The sequence below is a fragment of the Pogona vitticeps genome, chromosome 1, assembly GCF_051106095.1.
Source record: "Pogona vitticeps strain Pit_001003342236 chromosome 1, PviZW2.1, whole genome shotgun sequence".
Classification (NCBI taxonomy): domain Eukaryota; kingdom Metazoa; phylum Chordata; class Lepidosauria; order Squamata; family Agamidae; genus Pogona; species Pogona vitticeps.
Genome location: NC_135783.1, coordinates 92011516 through 92024890, shown reverse-complemented (window position 1 = coordinate 92024890; position 13375 = coordinate 92011516). Strand labels below are relative to the sequence as shown.

General features: G+C 39.2%; 2 protein-coding genes across 2 annotated transcripts in view; one reads left to right on the top strand and one right to left on the bottom strand.

Annotated features, from left to right (window-relative positions):
• The window catches only part of LOC110088500 (amine sulfotransferase), a 30178-nt gene extending 21226 nt beyond the window's left edge, over positions 1-8952 (bottom strand). Inside the window, exons 1-2 of the mRNA XM_072997525.2 lie at positions 779-8952; positions 90-241 (exon numbers count right to left, since the gene is read on the bottom strand). Of these exons, the coding sequence (XP_072853626.2) occupies positions 90-231 (142 nt within the window). The 5' untranslated portion in view covers positions 232-241; positions 779-8952. The remainder of the gene's footprint in view (positions 1-89; positions 242-778) is intronic.
• Positions 1-13375, top strand: part of LOC144586492 (uncharacterized) — a 1082363-nt gene that overhangs the window by 1023073 nt on the left and 45915 nt on the right. The gene's annotated exons all lie outside the window — the stretch shown is intronic.

The following is a 13375-nucleotide window of genomic DNA, read 5'->3' as shown; positions in this document are numbered from 1 at the left end:
AGCTCATTACTGTGCAATTTTGTCAGACCTAAAAAGGAAGTCAGATTTTTAAAAATGGGCATTTTGAAGTGAAAAATTTTGAAGTATACCTGATTTTGGATAAGTGACTAGAAATACATCACTGTCTCTGATCTCAAAATCCTCCAGGGTATCCAGATAATCTGGTGTAACAATATCAGATACAAAATAGATTCCTTTATATTTGAACAGGTATTCATTTGATAATTCCATTTCTTTTGCTCTGGATAGAGGAATACAGAAATGGGTCATGATTTTCAGCCAATAATATCAGCAGGGCAATGATTCCATACATATTAAATAAAAGAAACCATGCATGAAAGACAGAACAACCAAAAAAAAGGCATGTCCCCCAAAATCCAAAATGTAACAAAAAATAAAGTATTAGTTCTGCACAATCCAGCAGATATGGACACATTTTTTTCCAATTTCACACAAATGCCGTCTTTAAGATAGAGTATTCCTTATATGACTATCTAACCATCAAGCTTTCAATGAATATCTGCATTTTAAAATTTACTGCTATATCTGTCTATTTATATCTTACTTTATTTCCTTAATATCTTGCCTTTTATCAAGGGCTCTCAAAGTACATTTCCTCGGGCCCCAGAAAGGGTGGGGGAAGAGATTATGATTATGACATGAATTTCCATGCAAATCAGATGCTGCTTCTGAAAACATTAGGCCAGAGACATTGACCTAGTCTTGTTACTGTCATGCAGTAAGCTAGCAGGTAAAGTCTGATGTAAAGGAGACCTACCTCCTCAGATTGTTTGGAAAAATCAGAGAAGACTCTTCTAACACTTGCAGTATTTCAGCTTATCGGGGCAGATGGGTCTTCAGGCCCTTCCCCAATGCCAGCATTTAGGAGTTCTTCTTCAGGGATCTGAACAATTGTCCAGCATCCAAATACTTAAAGGGAAGGTTGGCACTTAGTAAATCATTGCAGAAGACCACACCGCTTCAAGAGCATTTGCTGAGTCTTTGGTCTTAAGGTGATAATGGTGCTCATTTGGCTAATAAGCACAAATATTGTTAACTGTTTTTCTTTTCTTTTTTCCCCCTCTCCTGCTTTTCTTCATGAGTGTGACATATAGCTTATTTTTATTTGCTATTAAAGGTTCATTGAAAGTACACAGTTCACATTTGCCTAGCACTGCATATTTCTACAGTTGATAAAGAAGTTTATGTTTATTACATTTTACAAACTCAGGAACTGGGTGCTCTCATTGTGTGAGAGAGCTGCAAAGAGGTGCTGTGCACAGCCCACCTATGAATATACTGAGGTGGAGGAATGTTTCCGTGGTGCACCTAGAAGAACTGTGTTCTCGAGAGGGGGTGAAGATCAACCTCCTGTGAATCGCAGGACATACGAAGGCTTCTCAGAGGGCCAGTATCTTATAGTGGATAGAATGATGGACTAGGACTCAGGAGACTTGCACTCAGATCCCCACTCGTCCATGAAAACCTACAAGGTGATACCATACTAAAACTGTCCCTTAAATAGCTCACACACCTTGAAAACTGTTTTAAAGTCACCATCAGTCAGATGGGACTTGATGGCCCAGAGCAACAATAAACGCATCATGGGTCTGAGAAGGCTAGACCTCATTGGAGAGGTTTGGAACAGTAACCCTTTGCTTTTGTCTCCAAAAGGCACAGCTAGTACACTTGAGAAGGGAATTTATGCACAAACCAACCTATACATGTGGATATCGTCTGTACAAGGTGGCAGAGAAGCAGACCAATATTTGGGAGACAAAAAAATGTGGATGTGCTATATCCAGTCACAGGAAATCACGCTAGATGTTAAACTCCTAAGCTTCTGAAGATCAATTTAACTGATGGGTCACTGTAGACAAATATTAATTCCACTGAACGCTTGAAGATTTGCTATAGTATTTGACATCACAGCCTTGCATCACATTCTGTATGTTAACCCTAATCACGGATACGTTGCAAGACCAGGGCTATGCATGCAACCTTTTGATGTTTGGACAATTTTCTTCATGCTTATATATTGTTTAAGAGCTACGGATAAAGATTGGAGTCACATGGACCAAAGTCCATTTGATTTAAATACTATTACTTTTTGGAATGGTTCCAAAATGGAATTTACACATCTCCATGTGATTCTTTTCCCTTGAGTAATTGAAAGTGAGAAGCATGTATATTAAGTAGTGCAATGAATCAGTAGCAGATTCCTTCCTATACATTTCTATGCTATGTACGTGTAGCATGTGCTGTACGATAGTTGAGTTGCCCTGTGTGGTGAACAGCTTATTGGACTGTCATCTGGTCATCCCTTGGTTGACATTCATATAGAACTTGCTAGGCACATCGAAGGGAATGCTGCTCATTTTCTCCTAGAACTTTATGTTACAGTTTTGGCTATGAGCTTTTTGGTCATTCATTTATTATTTTGACAAACACATTTTAATTCATGAATGCTTGCACTGATCATTTAACTTGTTTACTCCACTTTCTTTTTACAGGGGTGTTCTTCTTGTTTTCTTATTGAGCAATTTTTTCTTATTGAGCAATAAGTTTTCTTATTGAGCAATTTGTTCACATACATTCTATTTGCTATTTTGTCCTTTCCTAACTTTCTATCCTTGGGTTATATAACATCAGCAGGAAAAAATCAACCAGTTTACCCTTTAGAACTTTTGTTCCCTTATAAACTCTTTTTGCCCTTGGAGTCAAACAAGTTCAGACAAAATCAGACTTCGTCATTTTTATTGCAAAATCTGTGTTGAAGGCCAATGTTGTCCAATTGCCCTACAACATAATTCCCTGTTGGTTTATTTGGAAATGATTACTGAAACAATCAAGGCAATATCAAGTGTGAGAGTTCTAAAGAACTGGACTGACCTATTTCCATTTCTGTGTGGCATATGATCAAATAAATATATAAAGTGTGTGTGTCCAGATCTAAAGCTCATCCAAGCTAGAAACTCTCTAAAGTGTCTGCTGCTATTTTGTTTTCCAATCACCAATGTTCCCACTTATGTAAATTAATCCAAGGGTGTGGAGAATAATATCATTATATATTTCTATATACATAAACATATTGTCAGTTTCACAGATTCTTTTGTGAGTATTTCTCCATTCCGGGCATGCTGTTTATTTCAAATATATTCCAATGTGTAAGCAGGGAAAGATTGAAAGTCAACCCCTCCCACCTGCCACTCCCTCCAGAACTGAAGAGAACTGCCTTTGTTACATGTGGCTCTTCCTCCCCTCATTGGAGATTGCGAACATCCCAGTCGTTGGTCATGCTCTCTCCAGATGGCTCCCCTCCCTTTGGAGAAAGTGGGCCTGTCCACCCTGAGAAAGTTGGTGTGGCCTGCTCCATGCTCAAAAGGTTCTCATCTTAATTGTGATCTGTTTTAATTCTCACTTGAGTGATTCCTTCTGTCCACCCTGGCGATACCCTGGCGATCATGCTACAGGTCCTCTTCTCGCTTGTTACAGATTCACACAGAGTTATAATTGGGGTTTTCCTAGGGCCAAGCTTCCTTATGGGGTGGAAGTCAACATAGCCCCTTTGTCTGTCTTTCCTTGTGGGCATCATTCAGGGGGCTGAGGTGAATTTTCTCTTTTTTGTTCTTTTTTCTTTTTTGCTATTAAATAACTTATATGGAATATCAAAATGGTAATGCATCAACTTAGCATGCTATTAGAAATCTGGTGCATCGGTTAGGGAAATATTAAGAACAAAAGAAGACAAAATTAGAGGAGGAGTTTTACCTTTCAGTGTCACAACCCACCGAATATGTCACAAGGTTATCACCAGAGTTAACGTTGCCCTCAGTGCATTTTAGTGCAAGGTATAATCTCTCTGTGTAGACTAAACAATATCTGGATTGTGCTGAATTGTACCAAAAAGAATGCATGCCCTAGCATTGTGCCAGACAGGTGCACAACAGGTCCTAAAGGGGAAGGATGGATCACTTTAAGTGGAAACACATGTGGATGCTGTCATTTGGCTTAATCCAAATAATGCCAGCAGTGATCCATACAATGATCTATTTGCCATTGTGGACAGGCCCAGTGACAGGAAGGGCCTAGAACTCTCTCTGGGTTCGTGCTTCCTATTCACCCTTTGTGGAATGCTTGAAAGGGGTTCCAGCGTTCTGTTCTCAGCAACAGTCCAGGACAGATTATTGAGAATTCCATTTTGGCAGAGGCTGAACCTATTATGAGAGGAATTCCTCAGAAGCCTAAGTCATATACTTCTGTACTGCAATCCAAAATCTTTTTGTTAGCTTACTAGGATGCCCAGATAAAGTCCTTATGTCACTGGGCAAGTGACTAATTCCTTTCATATCATTATAAGAGAATTCAACTCTGCCAGATAAATTCCATCACTTTGTCCTCTCTTTCCCTTGTTTTATTTTAGAATGATCACATTAAACATTCTGCTGACTGAGCATTTGTTTTCACCTCAGTTACATTAGGTTTTGTAGGGATGATAACTGTTATTGGATGAACATTTTGAATATGAAACTGATATGTGAAATGGTTAAGACAGTGGCTCCAGACCTTATTTATTTATTTATTTATTTATTTATTTATTTATTTATTTATTTATTTATTTATTTATTTATTTATTTATTTATTTATTTATTTATTTATTTATTTGATTTATATCCCGCCCATCTGGTCTGGTCGACCACTCTGGGCGGCTAGACCTTAGATCTCCAAATGTTCTTTGACTAAAACTCCCAGAAATCCTGGCCAGCACAGCTAGTGGCTTTTGGTTGAGAACCACTGCCTTAAGAAAATCCACAGACTTCATTGACTATTGTATGCTCTTATGTGAGGAGGAGACAGAGAAAATGCTGTCCCCTCAAACAGCTAGCATAGATTAGAGCATAACACAAATGTGGGACGTAGTGACAGAACAAGAGAGAAAGCCAAAGACAGAAGCACGAGCAGAAAAGACAGAAGAATACCGTGCGATGGAGGTAGTGAGGGCTGGAGACAAAGGAACTCACGAGAGGGAAAAGCAGTTAGGGCAGTTAGAAACAGCTGAGGCAGGAGACAAGAAGAAGGGAAAACGCGACACAGAGAAAGTAGTTGTGTTCCTGACCACGGAGGAGGGAACAGAGTCTAAGGAGATGGAGAAAATAACTGTATTCAGAGAAACAGTAACAGATAAAACCGACAGAGGTGTACAAGTATTTGCCGTGCCTGTGAAAAGGCCAGCTGATAATGCGATTGATGAGGAGACAGAAAGTTCAGTAAGCGGAAAAGTAAAACCCATTATACCTGGTCTTAGTCCAGAAGAATGGACAGTATTGGTTTACCCCAAGAATCGAGGTCCCGCCCAGTTGGAACATCAATTGGATCCTACTCTTGAGAAAGAGGCAATGAGAGAGGGAGAGTGGGCCCATCGCCCATGTTGCGGGACCTTGTGTGCGGTCCGCAACAGTTTCCTGAGGCAACTGACCGAGGAAGAGATAAAGGCAAAAACTTACTACTAAACGATTTAATTAATGAAAAGTCATTGTTATTGTTTTGGGAGAGTCCCCCTCCCCAGTTGACAATATAAAGTTCTGTTGAGTTTAATAAGGATGACACAACAGTTGTATTAATAAAAATTCATTTATTAATAATTCTGAATCATTTGTATTGCCTGAGACATGCCCATTGCTAATGCAGAATCCACTTACATCTTAGTTGCGCTTCTCTTGAGTTTATCCTATTCTTTTTTATTTTTTATTTTTTTAATTGAGTTTATACCCCACCCATCTAGTCAATTGACTACTCTGGGCTAAAAACGTATAATATAAAATAATTTAAAATATAAGAACAATATAACGTTGAGGGCCATCTTAATATTTTTCCCTTTTTCATCTTTCTAAGTAACTCCTTCTCTAATTTGTCTTTCCCCAATTCTTGTTTCTATCTCTCTAAACATTCTGCCATGCCTTGTGTCATCTGAAAACATTTTATACACTTGATCTATCTCCAATAGATCTTTATGCACTTGGTCTATCTCCAATAGATTTTCCAGGCTATTTTTAATTACTTTTGCTGATTTTCTCCCCTTATCTTCCCTTAAAACTCTGCTTGGCTCCAAGGTTGGAATTAAATCTCCTAGGTTTTCCCCACTAATTTCCTCCAGCCCCTCTTTTGATTGGCATACACCACCCACCACCCTCTCATTTTCTTGTTCATTAATCCCTGTCTCCTGTTGACTATAGTTCAACTGCTCTTTGAATAGTTTTGCCTCTTTGTTGTGGGATCTCACTATTTCCAGGACTCCTTGAAGGGTAGATTTTGTTTCATCCCAAAATTGTCCTTGTTGTGGGATTATGTTCCAGATGTAAAAAAAATATTGTATTCCAAGTGAAAGTTGTCCAGATGCTTAAAGTAATCAGCCCAGTTCCATCAATATTTGTTTCCATAGGTCCACTTTAATTGAATTGATCATCTTTAGGGTTAAGCTTGAATCCAGTCTCAGACATAGAGAGTTTTCCCCACTTAAAGGCTCAAGGTCCCATCAAGTTCAGAATCCAGGATACAGTTGAGAAGTTCCACTTTGGCTGGATTAGGCTTTCTAGAGTTAATTTATTTGTAGTTCAGTTCTGTGCTCAAAAAGAAAGGGAATTCCAAACAGCCATGAAGTGTTCAAAGTCATTGATTCTAGACTTTTTGCCAACACTTTAGATAGCTGTTACAAGTAGCATAAACAAGTTTAGTTTCCCAGAGTTGTTGCCAATAATGTTTTCAGGAGAAAGATTCTTATGCTTATAACAACAAAGTAATACCAGACTTACTTCATTTAAGTATAATTAAATGTCTAATTAATGTCCAATTTATTTTCCTTGTGTTTCCGTGCGTCTCCTCCTTTCTCTAGATTCACTGCTGCTCAATAAGTGGTGAAGGGATAGAAGATGCTATTTCTGCTGTAGGAATTGTCTCGTCCAAGAATAGTAAATCAATACAGTTAAATATTTCTCACCAGAGATAACACAATGTTAATTAGGCTGATTTATCACTTCTCCATTCCCGGCTGCCAACAACTTGCTGCCAACTTGTTTCCACCCGCTGGTTTGTTGTGGAGTTTCCCAGATCAAATGTGGGTAACTGCTGTTCCTCCGTGATCAACAGGCTTCTCCCCCATTTCAGCACTTCTTTGGGGTGGTTTTGACCCCCTGGGGGGTCCCAAACAGGTCAGAATTCAGCCCAGCTCCATCCTCCTCCTGCTGCCTCGTCACAGCGTCAAGCTGGAACCATTTGTTTGTAATCTGATAGGCCAGTGATGGCAAACCTATGGCATGTGTGCCACAGCTGGCATGCAAAGCCCTTTCTTCTGGCATGCGGCAAACCTTTTGAAGTGCTGCAGCTGGGATACCCCCTTTCTCTTCCTGTTTTGGGTCCTTTAACTTCCTGTCTGTCCCCATGATTACCCCTGAAGCTGCACTTCCTGTTCTGGTTCTGGTATTCTGGGCGGGGTGGCAGCCACTGGTTTCTTCCCCACCTCCTCATTTTGGGCACTCGAGTGTATATAACTTGTTCGTAGGATAGGACCTAAAACAATTTGGAACACTAAGCACACCATTTGTGAATCCAACCATGGGTATAATAGTGGGATTAAGGATATAATAGATGAGCAAAATAGCACAAAAATATTCAATTCCTAGAACACAGATGCACCTCTTCCTGCAGAACTTGACCTCAAAAACTATAACAAAGACTCAACCTATTTATTCAATAAAATTTAGAGATTAAAACATGCTCCATGACTATGTGTGTAACTACAACTTCAGGTTCCAAAGTGCTGCTGTCTCTGTGTTTATGCAAGAGGGTCTATAAAGATAACCTTTCCGCAATAAACATATAAGGAGAATTTTAACAATTCAATTTTCAAAGCAAGAAAAAACATTCCATCAAGGAGAACAGTATTCCACTGAACTGCCAATCAGACTGTACACAGCATCTGAAAACACAGAATGCATCAGTTTGATGTTCCTGGCTCAAAAGGCATTTCACAGTCAAGAAATCGGCACCATTACAAAAGTTGTTCACCATGGAGTTAACCTAGAAAACATAGTTTCTTCAACATACAACAGACTCTTCATAAGCAGAAATGCCATCACCTACATGCAAAGTATCCCGTTGTTTCATATGTTTCCCTTAATCAACTGAAACTCGCTTTTCCAAATGTCTCAGCTTTTCAAAAGGACAAAGGTCATCACTAAAGCACATTTAATTTAATCTTATAATTAGGTAAATAAGTTCCTACAGCTCTTACACCTCCTCTCCAGGAGGGCCTTTTAACAAACAACCAGTTATGCAATGATTCAACCAGATCAACCTTTGTTATATAAATGAGAATGTTATGCAAAGGTTCATGACCACTTGGAAACTACTACAAAGTAACTCGCTTTGGGAAGGACTGAATTTCAATCTTGAGAGCTAAGCTGAACTACTGCATGCAGCAGAAGTATTTTCTTTGACACTCAAATAGAAGGAAACAAAAAAGATAATTTCTTAATTAAGAAAAATGTCTAGGCTAAGAGATAAAAATAAGACTAATTTTCCATTACATTATTTCTGCACAAGTATGCAGTGATGATATTGCACAGCAGAGCAAACTGACATTCTACATGGCAATTCTAAAAATTGGAACAGCCCAAACAAAAAATTATAACTTTTAAACTTTGCATAACCTTGGCGGACAGTCAGTTCTTGCTCTGTAACAACTTGGCAACATTTAGACAAAGAGTTTTCCAGTTTATTTTTTTTTTAAATAGAGCTGATTTACTCCCTTCAGAAATAGGTGAACCCCAGTTGCTCTAGATTTAAAATACTGTTGTTGTTGTTTTGTTGTTGTTGTTGTTGTTGTTGTTGTTGTTGCTGTGTGCTGTCAAGTCACCCCTGACCTATGGTTACCCTATGAATGAGTGATCGCCAAAATGCCCTCTCCTCAGCTGCCCAGCTCCTGTAAACTGAAGCCTGTTGCTTTCTTTCGGAAGTCAGTCTATCTCATACAGTGGTGCCTCGCTTAACGATTTTAATTGGTTCAAAAAAATCGCTATGTGAAAACATCGTTAAGCGAAACACCATTTCCCATAGAGATGCATTGAAAACTGGATAATCTGTTCCAACTGGAACGGATTACCATCCTTAAGCGAAAATCCCCATAGGAAAAAATGTTAAGCGAAACCCATTGAAATGCATTGAAGCCTATTTCAATGGGGGGAAAAAATTCACAAAAAATTCAAAAAGACTCAGAACAAAGCCAAATTAAGTTAACGAAAGTTTTATTAGGTGCACTAACGATACCAAGTATTTTAAACATTTTTTAACATTTTAGAATATTTTAAAAATAGCAAAAATGGAGCTGTAAAAAAAAATTAAGCAAAACAAGGGGACCTAAAACTGTCATCGTTAAGTGAAGCATGGTCCCGAAATCATTAAGCGAAAATCGGCCATAGGAAAAATCGTTAAGTGAAGCGCAAGATCGCTCCGAAAAAGCCATCGTTAAGTGAATTTTTTGTTGTACGAAGCAATAGTTAAGCGAGACACCACTGTACTTGGTCTTCCTCTTTTCCTGCTGCTTTCTATCTTTTCTATCAGTTTCAATATTTTGGCCTGCAGAGAAAATTCAGGCTTGATGATCTAGGACCCACATTCTCATCTTTTTGGCTATACAGGGTATCGGAAAAGCTCTTCTCCAGCACCACATTTCAAACAAATCTATTTTTTCTTTTCAGTTTTTTTTTTTTGTCCAGCTTTCACACCCACACATACTGACCAGATATGGAAAAGTATGGATGATCTTTGTTTTGGTGTCTGGTGACACGTCCTTCCATTTGATGATCTTTGCTATTTCCTTCATTGCCACCCTTCCTAGTCTCAGATACCTTCTGATTCCTTAACTGCAGTCTCCTTTTGGATTAATGCTTGAACCAAGGAGTCCTAAATTTCTATTTCTGTTCTTTTGTTGTCAATGCTAACATTGTGTAGATCTTCTGTAGTCATGATTTTTGTCTTATTAATGTTCAGCTGCAGTCCTGCTTTGGCATTTTCTTCTTTCGTGTTCAATAAAAGATGTTTCAAGTCATTGTTGCTTTCTACCAGTAAGATAACATCATCTGTCTATCTCAAATTTCTGATGTTTCTTCCATCAGTGTTCACTCCTCCATCATCTGAATCTAGTCCAAATAAATATAGCTCAGATAAACTGAAAAGATCAATCTTGCTTATTTTGAAAGAGAATTGTTAGCCACACCTTCTTTCATTTGGGAAGAATCCAGACTGAAGGGACTAAAATATTGCTCCCCAAACAAATCCTTTGAAATGGTGGAAACTGATTTCTTATAACATTGAATATGTGTGGCAAATGCTTGCCAGGAAGAATGGCTTCAGCAAAGTTGGGGTGGGGGGGGGAAGAGGGCAGGGGAAGTATTAGAAGAGCTGCAGACCAACAGTCCCAACTGAAAGGACCTGGGAGAGTGAAAACATTGGCTTGGTTTATAGAAAGTGGCAAAGTGCTGAGTCCTCCCGAAAGGGTGCAATCTCAGAGTAAAGGGGCTACTCCAGTTTACAAGCAGCTGAGCTGTTTTGGTGGCTGTGATGTTTGTCTCCCCAAAACAGAGAGCCCACGAAGGCAAACCAAAAATAAAAACACCTTTTCACACGCTGCCACCAGTTGATTTCTTTACCAACGTAATTTACTTAGTAAAGATGAAGGTTCATTCATCAATGTCTTTTGAATAAAACAGCTTTAATGATTACGGATGTTTCTATAACAATTCATAAGTTTCTTCTTCAGGTTCATCAAGCATCAGTAACAATCTTCTATATTATCTTACAGGTTACTATTCACTCCTCAAACTAATCACTCCTCAGATTTCCCAACCATATCTCTCTCTCTCTCTCTCTCTCTCTCTCTCCTCCAGACTGTAAACTAAACTCCTCCTCACTGGCTCTTCCTTTTTAACATCTCTAGTGGCCCCACCTCTCAACCACATCAACATAAAACATGAATAATGCATGACTTATTTAACATAATAAGGGTGAACACCATGTACCTCCCCCCTTAAATATGTTTGTTTGGGAGGGGAAATGCGTTTTCCCTCCTAAACAAACCGGCACAATTGCAGGAAACTCTGCTTACCACAATTCTGTAAGCAATACCACATTTACTAGAACAATCGCAATACCTTTTTACACTAAGCATTCAATTACAGTTCAATAATATACTTTACCTTGTCATTTACAATTACTACATTTAACATTTTCAACCTTACAGAAATATATCACAATCAGGAGACTTTTACATAGATAATTAACATGCAAATCAATAGTCCATTCCAGTTTATTTTAAGAGTCCTTGCATCCTTCACATTTCTGTCCATCAATATTCAATTTTTCATCACTATTTACCAACAAAACATTTATTATGCATTACTAATTTTGTTTATTTCCCCCCCCCCCATCAGTCATTTGGCTTTCAAGGAACGATCTGAGTCTCTTTTGCAAACTCCAAGTTTGCAAAATCCAAGTCTTTCACCTTCCTATTGTAGTAAGGTGTGCCATGGACTGGTCCGGTTGTTACTGCCTCCTTCAGCTGGACATGTGTCTGCTGGCACTCAAGGGCCCCTCTGATGATCACTGGCTCCTTCTTCCGTGTTCTCTTCCATTGACTGGAGGTCATCAGGACCTCTGATGTCCACTGGATGTCCTCTGCTGGCTATTTCTTAGTGAAGCCTGCTTTTTTTCTGGCTCGGGGCTTCACCTTCTTAGCTGGGGAAAGGATAGGCAATTGCCTTTCCTCCTCCAGAACATCTCTGGATGCGTTCCTCTTCTAGATGCCAGGGCTTATTCCTTTCTACTCACTCACACATTCACCACAGGAACTTTTTTTTTGCACCGTTTTCCCCATGTGGGGGACGACTATCATAGGTAACTAATATTCTCATGCAAGATTCTCTTAAGTGCAATCAACGATTGGGTTGTTTTAGATGCACGGAGTATGTTAGCTGATTCTATTTTTTATTCAGTAATATGCTAGATAGAGGGTTGCCTTGCAAGGATTTAAGGCACAGAAAGGTGTTTAACAGGATAGGTGTTTAACTATCCTGTTAATTTATTTATTTATTTATTTATTTATTTATTTATTTATTTATTTATTTATTTATTTATTTATTTATTTATTTTTGGACTTATATACCGCCCCATTGTGCTACAAGCACTCTCCGGGCAGTTTACAATTTCATTATACAGGCTACACATTGCCCCCCCAGCAAGCTGGGTACTCATTTTACCCACCTCGGAAGGATGGAAGGCTGAGTCAACCTTGAGCCGGCTACCTGGGATTTGAACCCCAGGTTGTGAGCACAGTTTTAGCTGCAGTACAGCGTTTTAACCACTGCGCCACGAGGCTCATAATGATACACATCTGTAGCTTCAAGGTGTATCGTAAGCAGAAATCATCTGTGTTATACCTGTTGCATAGATCAGATAAGGACTGGTCTTCAGAAACGTTGCCATGTTAGTCTGTTTCAACAACCACATATGAAAAAAGTTGCGGCTTCTTCAGGGCTCACATATTTGTTCACTCTTTCCTTTTGTAGGTTACGTGCAACTTGTTCTGGCATGTGCAGCACAGTATTTGGGCCACTGGGCATCTACAGTGTACATGGGAGTGCGAACGGGAGTGGCACTGGGACAATTGTGTGCATGGGATCAAATAAAATGACAAATGGTTAATAACACCTGGTAGTGAGCTTCCTTCCATGTTGACAATGGCAACATCATGAAGGATAGCGAGAGCTCAAGGTGCTGATAATATTCACATCAAAATCCTGGACCGGCAACAAAGGATAGTGCTTGTTATGTAACTATATATGTAAAAACCAAAGACTGGGAAAATGGAAAGAAAATGCACAGGAACATACAGCTCTGGCTGCTTGGTTTAAACTTTGGTGTCCTTTTGTTTAAGAGTACTTGGTTGAAGTAAGGTCAAAGGAAGACTTTGATTTAAAAAAGGGTCACGTCAACAGCTTGGTCTTGATTAATTTAATTCTGCTTCGAAAAGAGGCTCCTCCATTCCCTGACTCTTGTTCAGATGCTGTTGTTTTAAGATGTGCCCTGTGAAAGTGAAGGGAAAGGCAGAAGCGACTGGGTGGGACCTGGAGTTGCTTGGCCTTGCAAGAAAGCAAAGCCACAACAGGAAGAGAAGCAGGAAGTGTACGCTGGCAGAACAGCTCACTATTGGCATGACTTTTTGTCCTGTTCAGAGCAATCCATCCTGCCCTATTTTAGAACTACCCTGCTCCTTTTCGGCACAGTACTATGGCTACACTATTTTTGGCATGATTCAGAGCACTCC